The 17,822-nt window shown below is 38.3% G+C and overlaps 1 protein-coding gene across 1 annotated transcript in view; it reads left to right on the forward strand.

The window, feature by feature from the left end:
* Positions 1-17,822, forward strand: part of BABAM2 (BRISC and BRCA1 A complex member 2) — a 162,505-nt gene that overhangs the window by 84,214 nt on the left and 60,469 nt on the right. The window contains exon 7 of the mRNA XM_083857094.1: positions 2,133-2,242. Coding sequence (XP_083713220.1) covers positions 2,133-2,242 — 110 coding nt within the window. The remainder of the gene's footprint in view (positions 1-2,132; positions 2,243-17,822) is intronic.

A 17,822-nucleotide genomic window follows, 5' to 3' on the forward strand; every position in this document is an offset into this window, starting at 1 on the left:
AAGGCTAAAGAGAGGATTTACTGTGCATGGCAGAGCTGGATGCAGCACCACAGGTGGAGTCTCAGCAGAGCAGAGCAGGAGGGCAGAATTCTTTCCCTCATTGAGCTGGCAACACTGCTTTAGATCTGGACCAGGGTATGGTTGGCTTTCTGAGTTGCAAATGCACATCACAGGGTTACACTGAGCTTCTCATCAACCTAACCATTTTATGTACCTGTCATCTCTTGAAGAATGCCCATTAAAATAAAATCTTTTTAATTGTTATTAGCATTAAAAGCGTTGCTGTTTAATCTCTCTTAATAGTTCTCGTTTGATTGACAATTAGCAAATTAATGGAAAAAAGCCAGTTAATGCTATACTCAGCTTCAGAACTGAAAGCTGTTCCTTATTTAACTTTTTTTTGCTTAATGATGGAAATACATGAAATACTGGTTAAAGGGTCAGGATAGATTGTACTCTTGGGTGTGTTTTGTTGTTATTTGTCTTGTTGATAAAGGTTTTGTAATCTGTTCTGTTTTCTCTAGTCCAGATGATAGTACCACTTAAAAACGTAACACTTAAGGGAACATTTTGGATCACGAGATCACGTCCCTTGCTGTTACAGGCAACCCCACGTCACATAATGCTAATCCACAATCATATCACAACAGGAAAAGAGCTATTGTTTGTCCTCCTATGGAGTGTTGTCCTGCAACTTAGGGTTAAAACTGTGCTCTTATTTCCATCCGTAGTGTGCTTGTGACCATTTTACAAGCAGTTCTAAGAGTACAGTTTTCTTTCATCTGTCAGAAGTGAGCTGCACACCAAGGCAGAATTTAAGAAAACACTGTCAGTTCTGTCTCATTTTTCATCTAAGACAATTAGGCTTTTTTAAGACCTATTCTTCCTTGCAGCTTATCACTAAGTTTCTTGGCGTGTAGTGTTCTGCACGTAATAGCTGGTACGCAGCTCGTCTCTCTGGACATCAACAGTTCTGGTCCTGCCAGAGCTTCAAATGGCACGAGATTGCCTTCCTGAAACCGCTCAGTGGTCGCTTATTTTTTTTCTCCCCACATAGGGCAGGACCTCCTAGGAATACTTAGCAGTTTGCCTGTTCCTTCCTCACAGCTGCCTGAGGATAGAGCATACCAGGGCACTCTGCACCATGTTGATCCTGCTTTGAGCACATATCTTATTTCCTCTCCTATTTTTCCAAAACAGATAAGAACAAAGGCATGTTGGCAAGTTGCTATGTACATATGAACAAACATGTTGAAAGATTTATTTGTGAGCAGAAAGTGGCACTGTATTATTTGCTGTCAGTGAAGGTGACTGTGCTACTAACTCATTACTTTCTAACTAGAGGTCAAGGGCTTAAAAGAAGTTGTGCATGACAGAAATACACTTGGTCATACTGTATGTGATTTATGAATTGGAGGGATGTCAGGTCCTAACCAGAAACAATTTGTTCTAGATGATCCCAAAGCTGTAACTGATTGTTCTGATATAAAGAAAGCCTCAACTGTGAATACATTAAGATTAACTTGTATTTAGCATGCTTTTTCTTCTTTTTTCCTACAGTACTTTCCTGGAGTCTGCAGTCTTTGCTGAAAGTAATGCATAGGTTTAATTTGCAGGAAACTGGGGGGCAGTGACTTCTAGATATAAATTTCTAATTGCAAAAATGTTTTTCATCCACAACAGGAGTTGAATACAATACACTAGAAAGTTTGAACCATAAGCTACTTTAAAAAATAAACAGAATGTGTGGTCATAACTCAATGATATTACAATATTTTTAAAAAATCCTTTGGCATTTGCGTCTGATGTCAAACCAGGAATTCATAAAAATTAAATCAGTATCTGTACTGAAATTTACAGTTCACAGAGTTGAAGAAGAACTACAGTACTGTATACTTCATAACTCAGTAATTTTATTTTGATTAAAGAAAATTAAGCAGACCAAAATACCTTTAAAGTGTCAGTATAGTAAGAAAGAATAAATTTGCAACCTGTTTTGCAAAGGTTCCAGTTTAGATTCCTCACTTAAGCATCTCGTAAATAAATTCGTATTTGATTTATTAGTTCTTATCTGGAAGCTTTTAAATATTCAGTTTGTTATTTACCATTTTATATTGCTTTTATCTGTACAGGATGTGAATGAAGACCCTGGAGAAGATGTTGCACTTCTCTCCGTTAGTTTTGAGGACGCAGAAGCTACTCAGGTGTTTCCTAAGCTGTACCTCTCCCCACGTATTGAACAGTGAGTGAGAGGCTTTTTCTGGAATATTTACTTCATCTCAGAACTTTTCTATTTTTTCCTGATACATGTGATAACATACTAGTTGATAGCATACTATTGCCTTAAATTACTTAAAGTTACAGTGGTTGCTTCAAGTGCATTTCTGTGTGTGTGTGTGTGTGTGTGTGTGTGTGTGTGTGTGTGTGTGTATGTATGTGATGGAGGAATAACAGATCTTCTCTCAGCTAGTTCAGTTTGTACGTGATATTCTTGTAGCATCACAGTCTCTAAAAATCATGCTTGTCCTTTCCTGTGGCTGTATATTTTGAATGGCTTATACGGTACAACATAGTGGTAGCATTGTGGAGGGAAATCTTTAATTTTTTTTCTTTTGGGAAGGTAAGTTCTCTATATAAACATAATACATTTGAATAAACTATTGTTATAGAAGCTAAAGGACTTGGTTAACTATGCATTTGGAATTTGCAGCTTTAGTAAATTACTTTTTTCAGGAGAATATCTGAATATTTCATTTTAAGAGTATTGAACCTTGCTGATCTGTTTACCAGTTGGAAAATTTGCTGAGAAATGGATTTTTACTCCTAAAGTAGAAGACTGAGGACTAAGAATCAATCTGTTTTCATTAAATTTCTTTTCTTCTTTTCTGAAATTGAGAATGTTTTAATGGTTCTCCCTGTCTTCAGTATCTGTCTTATATTCCTTAAAATAACTGTCAGACTGTGTTAGTCTAACTGTGTTAGACTTTTCAGGTATACCACATTCAAACTGGTCTAGCATGGTTTCAGTAGTGCGTTGTTTTTTTGCTAATAGGGCAGTTGACTTTCATCTAAACTGAAGTGATGACTCTTCTGTGTAAAGGAAAAATGGGAAATACTGACTACCACAATTTTATAATAACTTGGGGATGAAGTTTGTGTGAGTGAAGGAACATAGTATCTTGTCATTTTAATCAACAGAGTATTGATCTAGATAAACTCCTGGATTAGGAAAAGAAAACAGGATTTAGGAAAAAACCCCAGAATTTGACTTAGATAAAGACATTAGACTTCCGAGATACTTTAAGAAAACATAGGTTACATGTGCATGTGCAAACACACAGGTAATGTATTTAGTAGCTTTCACATTTTCATATTTTTCATTAATTCATTCTTTTTTGTCAGCATCAGTTGAGGGAATAATAGTAGTCAAATATGTAATTATCTTTTTATGTTCCAAAGGACTCTTTTTCTGAACTCTTAAAAGCAAATGGGCTACCATTAGTTTCCATTGTATTTCCAGCTGTAGTCACATGTTGGTAGTTAAGTATGTTTCAGGCCACCCAGGTATATCTGTCTAAATCATCCACGAGCTAATGATGTATTGTGTATTTTGCGTATTTTCCCCCTTTCAGCAGGATCTTTAGATAGATGTTAACCTCTTGATACCTAGCAGAATAGTGATACAAAGGAAGTCTTTGTCTTCCAGAAGTATTGCATTTTCTCTCAGTGCCCGAAAGAGCATCTGATTTTAAATGTGTGATGTAGAGCGATACAGCAGAAAGATACTTGAGTGGTGTTGGTATGTACCTGACATTCTGATGTATTTATGGCTTTTGTCATTTATAGCTGATGCAGTCATGTTAAAATCGTGCCAGTAAACCCTGGAGTTCTGTGCCACACCTTGTCACATTATCTGTGTGTTGAAGTTGAGATACTTAACTCATCTGCATTTGTAACATTTTCGTCATAGTATCTAGATACTGATAATGCATAATTACTGGAGTTATTTGTGAGCCGTTGCACCTCCCTTTATGCTACTGGCTCCTTCTTATGTGCCATGAAAAAATGTATGGGTATGTTTCCAGTGTTTGTATAATTATCCTTTAATAGCAAATATACAGTTCTCTCTTGTTCTTTCCCAAAACCAATCTCTGCTGTGTTTAGCAGGGGCTGACAGTCTAGATATTTAACTTCCCAATGTTTGGGAACTGAAGAAACAATGTGTACTTCTTTATACTTTTTGCCAAAAGTACAAAAAGCCTCAAGAAGCCCTCAGGATTAGTTTAATGACTTGAGGCCATGGCATGTTACATTTGAATTGTGTTCTGCTTATAAAGGTCTTTCCTGCTGCTCACAGTAATTGGATCTACAAAAGCCATGTAAGCAAATTACCAGTGTATTTTTTCTATGCAGCAGATTTTGAGGTGTACCAAGTAGTAGTTGATGGTTCCCAACATAACATTCCCAAGAACTCAACAAAATGTGAAAAATACCAAATTCCCACAATTATTTTGCTAATACTAAAATATGTTCAGTTTAGGAAGCATGAGCAAACGGGAATAGCATTTTCCTGACATATGAAATAACATTTCAGGTTTGTAGAGCAATAAGAGGAAAAGGGCCTGTTTGTGTAAAGTGAGTTATCTCCTGCTTTCCCAAGAGGTTTCATTGCTTTGTGCTCTGCCATATAAACATGCATTCCCGCACTGCCCTTTCTAAACATGATACATACCCACAGATCTTGTCAGCAAATTTGAGTCCTAGAAATGTGAATATAGGTTTTTTGCTTTGAAGGGTCTTTGTAAAACACATTTGGTCTATTTTTTTAAATGGATAGTAGGCATAATACTTCTAAGACTTTGACTGCACTTTGTCATAGACTCTGGAAGAGAAATTTCCAAAATCAGAGAAAAGTCCACCTTTTACGGTTTGGGTTGAAGATGTTAGTACACTGGTTAGCTTGAAAAGGTTCACACATTGAAGCAGCAGGTAGAAGTGCAGTAGAGAAGAATTGTGCATCATTCAAGTCAATACTGGCGCTTTATTGATTTGTATGGTGTGAAGTCTGCCTGCAGGAGTGTCAGGTGCAGTGCTTACAACCAACCAACCAACCCCACATTTAGGGATGGGAAATGCTTGTATTAATTTATAAAAATCTCATCAATAACTATTCATAACAATACCTGGTTTAATTCTTTCATTAAAACATGCTAATTTGAAAAGTTCATTTGGATACTATTTGTTCAAAACACATTAACAGCAACTTTTAATGTTTCCTTAATTTGAAATCAGTCACTTAAAAAGCTTACATTCTATAGTTTTAAGAATTCTTCTGACCTTTTGTTGCATTACATCAAGCAGATGCCAATAACAGTTACTTTCAATTATTTCAGAATTAGATCAAGTTAAAATTGAAACATGGGATATTTATGAGCTGTATTTGTTTTTAAAAAACTACCATCTTTACTGTAATATCATAGAAAACAGTTTCTGAACACTTCTGTAGGAAGTGGTAAGCTGGGAAACCACACAGACTGACCACACAACTTGAGGGATTGGTGCTTGTCAGCATCCGTGAGTGTGTCCCCAACTCATCCTTCCCTTCCTCCCACCTCAGGGCAGGGGACTTGTCTCAGGCTGCTCTCTGTCCTATGCTGTGAGCTGCTGTGCTTTGGGAAGAGGATTGTACAAATGAGCTAGGGAGGCACAGCCCTGCTCTTGGGTATGATAAGGACCTGCTGGGACATTTACCCTTTATGTGTCTGATGCATTTCCATGAGTTATTCATAGTGAACCCGTTGGTAAAAAGCATCTTGTTCAAAATTGCCTTTCTATTGAAAGTACACACTAGATACTCATATGGAATGGAACTTCGTAATAAAAACTTCCCATCGTATCTTTGTTTCCCATTTATTAAAAGTCGTTAGACTCTAAATCCAAAGAATCAGTGCAGGACTGAACAGCTGATTTCTCTATTAATGCTTAAAAGTTTGCATCAGCACAGTGCACATGAATGTGGATCAGAAGGGTTTGGGGGTTTTTCTTAAGAGAAAAAATTAAATGTATGTGATTTTTTTTTTTCCTTCATGAGTCATCCATGCTAAAGAACATAAAAATGGGTTCATCTTGGTTCACATTTTAAGAAAAAACTATATTAGGCTAGAAACACTGTTGCTCACTGAATGCTGTGTTCCCTGTGTTCACAGAAATAATCCTGCAATAAACTCTGTTGTCCTGGAGGGCTTTTCTCTGATAAATACACAGACGTGAATATGCTAAGAAAACCAGCTGTCAGTAGAAGTTGTTTTGCTTAAATGGATCAGGCTTCATGCTTTGGGGACTGAAATGGTCGGTTTTTTACTGGTCTGGGAGCTGTGCCAGAGGGTTCTTCGTGACTGAGGGTGGTATGCAAAGTTCGGTGACTGCGTTTAACCTTCTCATACAGGCAGGGGAGAATAACAAGAACCTGATCTGAACTCTCAGGCTTTGAATGTTCCTGTATGTTTTTCAGTGATTGAAGAAAAAATTGAAGAGAAAATGAAACATGTGTTTGCTTTGACATGTTTCATGTCTGTTACCTGTTCTTTCTGCTGGGAGTTGGAAGAGGAAAACCATAGAATATTACCCATTTACTGCTGAGTACCGGTTCTTGCTATGTTTGAGACACAGGGGAGCTGTGGAGGGCTTCACCTTTCAAGCTGGCATGTCGTGCTGCTACCAGTAGAAGCCTGCTGTTTCAGATTATTAATGCACAGTCCCTAAATGAATGGTTGTGCTTAGGCCTTTTTTATGTCTGCTTTGTAGAAGTCAGAAGATCTTCAATTTGGCATACGTGATTATTCATGTGAGTTGATTATTTCAGTAGAATTGATAGTAGTCATCTGCAGCAGTCTATGGCTTCTTCAAATTCCAGAACATCTTTGCAGACATGGGAAGCAGGAGGAATGACTGTTGCTTTGCAGTGCTTCCTTGTTCCATTAAGCTTTGTTTGGTCAGTGCCTGGCCAGTGGATCAGACATATTTACTGCCTGTGGTGTGTGCCATGCCCCTGTCAGCCAAGTCTTCAGAAACTGCAGCCAGTACCGTAACCTGATTGCCAATCTAGCTCTGCTTTGTACTCTTCCTGTGTCCAAAAAATAATCCGCTTTCCTGCTACCAACTTTTGATGGTGTGTTGACAGCTTCAGAAGAGATCAGGACAGACTGGGACTGGCAGTCAAAGCAGATTGACTTGTACTTCTATTCCAGGTATTCAACTGTACTGATTGTTCTCTTTTTTTTCTTTTTTTTTTTTTCTTTTTTTTTCCCCTCTGAAGCTGCTATAGAGCAATTAGTGGAAATAGTTGTAGGAGAGCTAAGATTATGTGTCCATCATCCAAATGGTGCTTTAATGCTGGATATGTTAATGCTGTCTTTAAATGGCTCAGTTAGTGAGATTTTTAAGTCAGTTAAGAGACTAAGCAATTAGACCTATTTGTCGAGGTATGAAATACTTGAGGCAGTTCAGTGGGACCAATTTTGTTGCTAGGTAATGAGGCACCAGTTTCTCTGTATGGGGGATATGGGACAGTTTTTGGTCTGACGTGTACCTTTTGTGGCAATCCAGAGCTCGGTGTTGCCTCAAGTCTCACAGCAAAACTTACAGCTGAGTATTGGGAAGGGTTTCTGTCTTCTGGAGGTTTTGTCAAGCTCTGAGTGTCAGCTTGTATGTTTAAGGTTCTGTAATGTGATGGTGGAGGGAGTATTTTTACATGCTTTATGAAGCACTTAACCACTTAAAGTATTTTCTTGTATGGTTGAAATACACATATAGAAAAATTCATTAGTGAAAAATCACAAAAGAAAATGAAAACATGATTCAACACCCTTCAACTCACTCTGCATACTTCTGACTAGGATAGAATGGTCTACAGAAATTTCACAAATTTTAAACCCATTTGATTCCTTTAGATGAAATCTCTCCACTAAGTTGTTGCATTTTTTCACACGTGCACATATAATTTATTTCAGGCTAACCTAATTAAACATCCAGTTCTGTATCATGTTAGTTATCATGTGCTATGAGTATGCCACCTTTCATTGTAATAATCCATGTTTTAACACAGGCTTTTCCAAGTATCATTATAAAGCTGTACTCCACTAAAATATCTTCCTCAGGATTTTATTGTGATATCACTGCTTCTAGACATGTTTATCCACCTACAAAGAGTGATAATGAAGGAAAAAGGGAACAAAATAATTTTTGGGGGGGACATCAGATATTAATATTCGTTAAGGTGTTCTTGATTCTTTACTGTTGCTCATATGTTTAGACTTGTATTTTTTACAATGAGATCGTCAAAAGCACTTTTAATCAGTCAAAACTAATCCTGGCAACAGTATTAAAAGTTGCTGTCATCTTCAGTGCTAGCTAGGCCAGTACTTAGTATTTTTGAAATCTTCCTCTCTATCTGCAATAGGAGTTATTTTTTAATTACTTTATTAGATTGTGTTCATTTCAGTTGTACAAAAAAATCCTAATTCTTTTTATACATCGAGATGTTTTTGTCTTTTCTACTGACTCTGTTGCTCTTAGAGTTTAGAGGGTTGGAGGGTATTTTTATTGCCATTCAGACATTCCTTGTACAGTACTGAAGTGCCTTTCTTGGCTATTTTCCTGAGACATTAGAGCACACAAAGCAGGTTTCATCTTCATTTCCTGAAATGTTTTTGTGGGGAAAAGAAAGCCTGCTGAACAGAAACAATCCATGTTGTTACTGAACTGGGTCTGTCACAGGTGGCTGGATTTTTTTCATACCTAAGAATTAATAGGAATATTTGAGGGCGTTTTATATAGGACCTTTTGTTCTAAAGAACTCTGGACCAATGGTAGGGACAGTTTGAATTCCTTGAAATGTTTTCTGTATCATTAATTAGGCTGATGAAAGAAATTTGAAGCAGGTGTCATCTTTTTATTGTGCAGCATTTGGTATGGCAGTAATAGAGCAAGCAGGAGGGTCTGGTAACTGGGGTTAAATGTTTACCTAAATAATTACTGACTAGATGTTTCTTCAAAATGCAATGTAAAAATCAGGTTCAGGTAAAATTTATATGTAGGGGAATTTGGAGTTTTTCTGGGGCCTATTTTTCCTTTCATTGACAGCATATTGGTGTTAAATTCTGCTTTTAAAAAAGCAACAGTTAGATGCAAAGTTGCTGGGAAATCACAATTGAAGTAGTAGTTTCTCTGTTATTAAACAGGTTTAATTCCAAAGATTGCCTCCTTGGAGTTAAATTGCTGTTGCAGATGAAAAGTGCTTCAAAGTTACTGACAGCATCAAATTTTAAAATTATCTGACAAGTTTGAGGCTTCTGGTAATTTATCAGTAAATGTGATCGTAGAATCATTTAGGTTGAAAAATACCTTTGAGATCATTGCATTCAAATGTAAACTCAACACTGCCAAGTCCACCATGTCCCTAAGTACCACATCTACACATCTTTTTAATACCTCCAGGGGTGGTAATTACACCACTTCTCTGAGCTTGCTCCAATGCTTGGCAATTCTTTAGGTGAAGAAAATTTCCCTAATATCCAATCGAAACTTCCCTTGGTGCAACTTGAGGCTGTTTCCTCTTCTCCTATCACTTGTTATTTGTGAAAAGAAGACGACTCCCAGCTGGCTACATCCTACTTTCAGGTAGTTAGAGAATGAGATAAGGTCTCTCCTGAGCCTCCTTCTCTCTAAGCTAAACCACTTTAGCTCCCTCAGCTTCTCCTCATAGGACTTGTGCTCCAGACCTGTCACCAGCTCCATTGCTTTTCTCTGGACACACTCCAGCACCTCAATGTCCTTGCTGTAGTGATTGACCCAGAACTGGACACACTCCAGCAACTCAGTGTCCTTGCTGTAGTGATTGACCCAGAACTGGACACAGCATTCAAGGTATGGCCTCACCAGTGCGGAGTACAGAGAGACAACTGCTGCCCTGGTCCTGCTGGCCACATTATTTCTGATATAGACCAGGATGTCATTGGCCTTCTTCACCAACTGGACACGCGCTGGGTCGGGTTCAGCTGCTGTTGACCAGCACCCCCAGGTCCTTTTCCACTGGGCAGCTTTTCAGATACAGTTCCCCAAGTTTCTAACGTTGCAAGAGGTTGTTGCAAGACCCAGCACTTCACCTTATTGAACCTCATACTGGCCTCAGCCCATTGATCCAGCATGTCCAGATCCCCCTGCAGATCCTTCCTGCCCTCCAGCAGATCAATACTCCCACCCAACTTGGTGTCATCTGAAAACTCAAAAAGGAGGCACTTGATCCGCTCATCCAGATCATCAGTAAAGATTTTAAACTGAGCCCTGGGGAACCCCACTAGTGACCAGCTGCCAGCTGAATTGACTCCATTCACCACCACTTTCTGGGCCCAGTCATCCAGCCAGTTTTTTACCCCATGAAGAGTGCAGCTGTCCAAGCCATGGGCTGCCAGCACTTCCAGGAGAATTTGGTAAGAAATGATGTCAAAGGCTTGTCAATGACAACATCTGCAGCCTTTTCCTCATCCCCTAAATGGGTCACCCTGTCACAGAAGGAGACCAAGTTGGTCAAGCAGGACCACCTTTCATAAACCCGTGCTGGTTGTGCCTGATCCCCTGATTGTGCTGCGCATGCCATGTGATGACACTCAAGATAATCTGCTCCATGACCTTCCCCAGCACAAGGCCTGACAGGCCTGTAGTTGCCCAGATCCTCCTTCTTATACATGGTCATTAGATTTGCTGGTGTCTGGTTGGCTGAGACCTCTTTGCTTAGTTAGGACTGCTGGAAAAGGATGGAAAGTGGCACGAGCAGGTCATAGAAGGTTTTTCTTTCAGATCAGAGCTGAGATTTGGTTGTTCTACTGTATTCATTCTAACTGGGTAATAATTACTAAAACTGTCAAACAGTAGTTAAATGAGTTAATTAGAATCTTGGCAGAAAATGCAGTGGGTATGGAAAGGCACATTTATTCAACAGTTATGAAAACTCAGATTTCCTAGAGTACACTTTGAACCCACTTTTGTTGCTGCGTGGGTATTTTTCCCAGTTCTTGATGTAAATGCAAACCCACCACTACAGAACGTGGTATCTTAACAAAGTATGCTTTCTCGAAGTTGATTTTTTGCATATTTGGGATATGCAGTTTGCTTTCTGAATATGGTGATTAAATCATTTGTTTTCAGAGAACTTCATTCTGATTGTGATCTGCACATAAGTGTTCTGTCTTCAGACTTTTTCTATTTTATTATTTAAAACAATTAACAAAAATTCAGCTACTGTTTAATGCTTGCTTCCACATGGCCACATTCAATTGGTGCAAATCTCTGACCACAGGAATGTGAAAAGTTAAGAATTTTCAGATATAACCCCTGACAAGTGTGAAACACAGAATTAAGCTGTATGTGAAAGATCTCAGCTTTGATTGTCTCCGTTGTCTTCTCTCTCTGCCCCCCATCCCCCCCATTGGGGAGAGCTGGTAGTACCGGCTGGGAACCACATTCCTGTTACTGATATTCCAGGAGGGAATGTGGCAATACAGGGAATACAGTGAATTCAGTATGACAGAGGAATTGTGAAGTCTGGGGAATCTGACGGGCAGGAAAGAGAATATACGGGGAGGGTCTTGGTCCCACTGTTTGTGTGATAAAGGATTGTAGTGCACCCTTTGACATTACCATAAGAGCTGGTTCCCCTCCCAACTTGCCTTTTTCCCATAAACTTCTTGACCCCACAGTACTACTGGGTACCACCTCTCAATTTCCTTTGGTTTCTGCCTAATTTTTCCTGCAAATAATCAGTGGTATTTTGAACTTGATGCCTTCTTGAAAGGGACATTAATACCTCCTTAATTATCCATTATAGGAAGATGCCATTTTCCTAAAATAAATCATGGCATCACATTTTTAAAATGTGGCTACAGAATTTCTGGGGGTTTCCTTTTCCCTAATTATTGTCAAGAATGTGATTCATTGCGTTGCTTATTTTATTTAAGGCATATGAGACAGTCACAGTCCGTCCCGCTACTTAACTACTACAAGCTGCTTGGCTGATGTGGATATTAGCTGAAACCCCAGCTCCTTTTCAGCACTTGCACACTGGACTACTTGGAGAAAATGTATAAAAGACATTATCAAGCGTGAGACTTTTTTGTTGAATAGTCTTTACCTGTATAACAGATTCCCCTTCAAGAATGATATGAACTTCTTTCCTTTACTCTGAAGAGTCCCTTTAAAAATCATAGAGATTTGTTGAATTTTGAACCTGCCACAGGCATCCTCTAACTATACTAAGTTTCAGCTATGTTTAAATGGAAGTGCAGACTATAGGCAGCAAATCATGTGGCCATTGTGTTAATGAATGAGACTCTTTTTATGTATAGTTTGGAAAAACATACTTGTGTGTCAACAAAGAATATTACAGAATATAAATGAGAGATCTCATGTGTGATATTCAGTACGTGCATGCAGTACGTGTCAAACAACCCATGGAGGAAGACAAGTTCAATTTGGCAAGAACTGAAAAATTAGATGATGAAAGTATAGATTCTTTTTATCTGAATTTTAAAATTAAATTCTTTGAGCTGGTTTCTGGTCAGGGGCCACTAAAAATATATGGAGAGGAACATTCAGCTATTTAGGAGTTTCAGTGGACAAGATTCTGTTAGTACTGAAGCTGCAGACGCCACAGTGCAGTGGAAAAACCTGTACAAATAGAGCGAAACAATTCTGCTCGCAGATATTTGCTGTTGAAGCCAATGAAAGGGCTGTGCTCTTCTGTGTGGTTTAGTGATGTCAAGCACTACTTGCTGGAGGCAGCTGTGCTACTGCAATGCTTTCCTGACCTTAAATAGCCTATATGCTGGGTAATGCAAGTGTTCAAATACAGGGCACGTAAGGACAGAGGGAGGCCAGAAAAGCCATCGAGGCCCCTTCCCTCTCCTGCATTAGTCAGTGTCTTCCTCAGTATTCTTCTCTTCTGGTATTTGTCCAAGGTATTTACAAAGCCGTTTAGACTAATTGTTCCCTTGTGTTGCCTCGGTACTGTTTATTCCATATGTTAAGCACTGCGTGCGAAGCAGTTCTGCTGTTCAGTGTGGCTGCTGCTTGCTTTCCTTTCCTTTTCCTTTCTTCGAGGTTGCCTTTGATATTAACCCAAACAGTTGTGCAACCTCTGTCTGTCCTGGGAGGTTGCGTGTGCCGCAGCAGCAGCCCCCTGCTCTTCCTTAGACCTCTCCACGCAGGCAGGGCTTTCTGGGACATTCTGTAGAGGTAGTTCCTTCAGGTCATGTTTTTGGTCGACTTCCCAGATTTATTTTTTTTTTCTTTTTCTCTGTAATGGGAAGACAGTTGGATGACATGTATGTGTAATTAGGTAGTGATCCTCCTAATTTGTTTCATGGCTCAAGCATTGTGTTTCTTTTGTGCTTGTAATGAATGTGTGACTTGCTTTCTACCTCCTCAAATCCTATTGTTTTATATTGGTACTCTTGTTTTTGTTCATTTACTTATCACTTAGGTTTCTCATACTGCCTTCCATTGGTCTTTTGTTTCTTCACATTCCATCTCTATTTTCTGGATTCTCTTTTGGCTGTTTGCTTTCTGTTCTGCACACATCTCTGAAAATTTGTTTCATTTTCAAGAAGTGAGGCTCTATTTTTTGCATGTGAGGTAGCAGTTTTTCCTGCAGTTGACATAGAAAATGCAAGAAAAGTTGAATGATGAATGTACATCCTGACAAAGCAAGTATTGTTGAAAGTTTAGGTAACATTTGATCCATAAAAACTTAACAGCCCTTTAATTGTGTGATACTAGAATCATTACATGTCCAGAACAATCATTTAGTGTTGTGTATGATTCCAATGCCTTTGTTTTTCTTTATTTAAAGCATTTTTGCATTAGTTTCTTAAACTAATTTTTTTATTTTACATTTCTTTTAACATTATTTCTCTTCACAATTAATTGTTTCCATTTATAAAAGGAGTGAAACTTTCAGGATTTTTATGCAACAGTGAAAGCAAAAACATTCCATTATACTGTATTTATCAAAGCCTAGATTACATGTAACTGAAAAAGCCTTTTTTCCCCTCTGTGACAGTATTCTATTTAGACTACATGTCTCAGCATTAAAAAAATGGTATTTCTCACTACTATGAATTTCTTTACTTTCTTTTCACAGTATTTCATTAAAATTTTGGAGGCCACATCGATTCATAAAATATATCAAGTTCCTTAACCCAGGATAGCTGGAGTGGTTTTGTGGAAAAATTCTTCTGCTGCAAATAAGTGATAATTCTCACATCAGAGTCATAGAACTCTTTGTTGCAAAGGAATTCCGAATCATCTAGGCCAGCTTCCTGCTTGGCATGGGACTGCCACCAGCACTAGCTCAGGTTTTGTGTTGCAGAGTCTGTCCATGTCTTGAACACTTTTCAGTGGAGATCCTACAGGCTCCCTGAGGAACCAGTCTGCTGCTCTGCCACCCTCCTTAGGGTAGGACCTCTTCTGAAAGTCCAGCCTGAGAATCCCAAGGCCTCAGTTGTCCCAGTCCTTGGAACATAAATGTCCCTTCAGACTGACGCTGTGCAGTTGGTTGTAGCAGTATTACACAATGTCATCAGCAGTATGCCGTGTATTGCAGAGTGGAAGCAAAGGCTTTTTTAGTTAGTCTCATCATGCTTCTCCAGCAGCATGGATGGGTGAGTTCATAAGGACATATTGCTGTCTAGGATTTGTTCTGGCTGGAGGTCATGATGAGCTTGTAGAAAGTTAAGTGACGTTCTTATCTCGCTCCCGTCACAGTGAAGGGATAGCATGAGGAGCAAGGGCATGAGTTTTCTGCATTCTGATGAGTATCACTAATGCACAGTCCTTTTGGACTAGTACATGACATAAATTACAGCAGTGCATGGGACCAAATATTGAAGAATTTGGGTCAGTATTAAGGATGTTGTTATGCCTTGCAACACCAAGGCACATAATACTGGGAAATCTCTATTACTTTTTTTTTTTTTTGGCTCTGTGTACTGAAAGCTTCAAGTTGCCTTTTCAATACACAGATGCTAATTTGTATTTTCCTTTCTTAATTTCATATACTATAGCAGAATTTTTTAAAAAGTAAATAAATACCCTGAAATAGAACACTAGTCACTAGCAGTGAATGATCCTGGCAATGCAACTGGCATTGCTGAGTACTTTCCACATGCAACTGAGTACAGTTAAAATATTAGACAAAAAGATTTATCCTGATTTTGTTTGTTATACTAATGCTGTGGAAGTCTAGCATTCTATTTTTGTTCATCCACCAATCTGTTCAGCATATTTTGTTTAATAGTTTAATGGTAGAGTCTATATGCAACCACCCATGTTACATCAGACTCTGCAACTGGAACGTTGTTTACTTTTCACCAAGGCAACTCCCTGTTTTTTGTTAATTAATATCTAACAAGGTCCTACAGCTGACTCCCTTTAAAGTCAAGAATGTAGGGGTGTAGAGGGTTTATAAGTACATGTGCTAGCAGCAGTGTCTTTTGTACAAGTGACCTGTTAAAGGACATGGTTTGGGGTGGCTTTTTTCATTTTTTATATGTGTGCATATTCTTTTATTCTTCTGCAGTTTTCTTGGACAGGTTATGTTTTTACTGTACATACATACCCCTTTAGTACATAGTTACTGTATTTATGAAGTCATTTTCTTAAGCCACAGAAGGAAACTGAGAAAATTTGTGGGAATGTCTTCTGCACCATTCTCTCACCATTCTTTTAGGGACTAAAGGAGAACTCATGTTTCTGAGGTGGTCAAATGGACAGTGGTGGTTCATGTATAAAATGCATTTTATTTATTTTATTTTATTTTTTACAGCAAGCCATCCCCCTCATGTCTCAATTACCCCAGTACCAGAAAGAACTTGTTTGTTAAATGTTTAGGAGTACAACCAGGCTTGATTTGAAATTATGCAAAGAATACAGTATGCACAATTTCCTTAGTCAATTCTACTGATAAAATATTTTACTGTCTTTTAATCTGAATATCTGTTTTTGCAAACTTTAATGTGTTTATCTTCTCGGTACCCTTCTGGGATAAAATAGTACCAAATGCTGTCAGGATGTGTGAATGTATCCATGTGTGTCAGAAAGACTTCATGACTGGTAAACTTGAAGCAAATAGGGACTCCCTCTGATAATCTCAGTCTGTACCAGATAAATGTTGCTAGACTTAAAAATGTTTTCTTTCTTTTATAGTCATTTTTTAAAATGCAAAATGTATTCTTAGTTACCCTCCTCAATTATTGCCCTGCCTTAACTGTATAGGCTGTCTTGAGGCTATCCACATTTAGATGCACTGATGCAGATTCCTCTAGCATCTCCACTGGTGTTACTTGTGCTGTGTCCTCTAAAGAAATGGAAATTAAAAATTCAGTATGTGCAGAAGTACTTTTTTTTCCACCATAAAAAAGATATTTTTAATAATTTGGTATGTTTCTGAGCTTCGACCCCACCAGTATATCTCAGTAACCTAATGATAAATAGATAATGCAGTTGGCAAGCTGATTAAAATTGCATCTTCAGGCAGGCAGAAAACACCTTTTAATTTAATTCAGTCCTTAAAACCTGTAAAAATACTGGGTTCTATTTTAAGAATGAGTAGTAGGTAAATAGTGTTCCACCCAAAATCTGCCAACTACTGATTGTGTTTGTGTTCTCTTCTCTTTTTTTTTCTTAAGTTCTTTTGTTGTAGGGGGACATCTTGGCAGAGTTTCACATATGTGGTTAAGTGCTTGCTGAGCCACAAGCAAATAATACTGTACAGTTAAGCATTTCTTCCTGCATCACCAATTTCTATTCTCTTGGGCAACAGGAGTTCAAATCTGGGCAAAGATGACAGGCATAGACCTGTCTGGTTGGATTAATAAGTTAGAAACTGTTGTTAGCCACTATAGTAATATTTTTACAGTTGATCTTGTGGTAAGTTTCTCAACTCAGATTTTGATTTCATTATACTGGCAAATAGATAGGTGGATAACTCTTCAATCCTAAAGGACAAAAGGAGAATTGTTTCATGTTTGGCAGATCCGAATTCTGCTAAAGGAGGTGAAAAAGGGTATGTGGAAGCCTGAAGGGCAGTGATGATTCAGAGATGACTTCTGGTGTATTGACTATGGGAGATTTCTTTTTAAATGCTCTATCATTTTTGCTTGTGTGGCATTTTCAGGCCTTTGTTTGGGAATACGAAATAATTAGTTTGAGGAAATGTAAGTTTTCCAGTCAGTGTGTTCATTCACACCTGGAATGGAGGTGGGAGTAGAATTAGTTTGTTTCTCACTGGGATATTACAATAAAAACGTTTTTTGGATAAATTTATTTAATCATAAAATCAGTATTCTACAGGGAAAGTAATGAGTTTTGTTATGTGCTGCTAGGGGAATGACTTCAATTTTTTCCTTTATCATAACTTTTCAAAAAGCTCAAGTAGTATATAATGAGTAGTAGGATCTATATTTTAGATTGAACCGTGAAATTCAATGCATGTGAAAAATCTATCTGAGACTTAAAATTTGCTTTTCTGTGCATTTGTAGTTGTTTTAAGGTGACAAAAATAGCTAAGACTTGGGAATGTAAAGCTGTGTTACAGGAACTCATAGGGAGCTTTTGGGAAAGTAGTTTTGAAATTCAAGTGATGATGTTCAAGGAGTTTTGAATTCACTTTACATACAGTGACGGTGTAGAACAGGTTGCCCAGGGAAGTTGTGGATGGCCCTTCCCCGGAAATGTTCAAGGCCAAGTTGGATGGGGCTCTGAGCAACTTG

The sequence above is a fragment of the Zosterops lateralis genome (assembly GCF_965231275.1).
Source record: "Zosterops lateralis genome assembly, chromosome: 3".
NCBI classification, from domain to species: Eukaryota; Metazoa; Chordata; class Aves; order Passeriformes; family Zosteropidae; genus Zosterops; species Zosterops lateralis.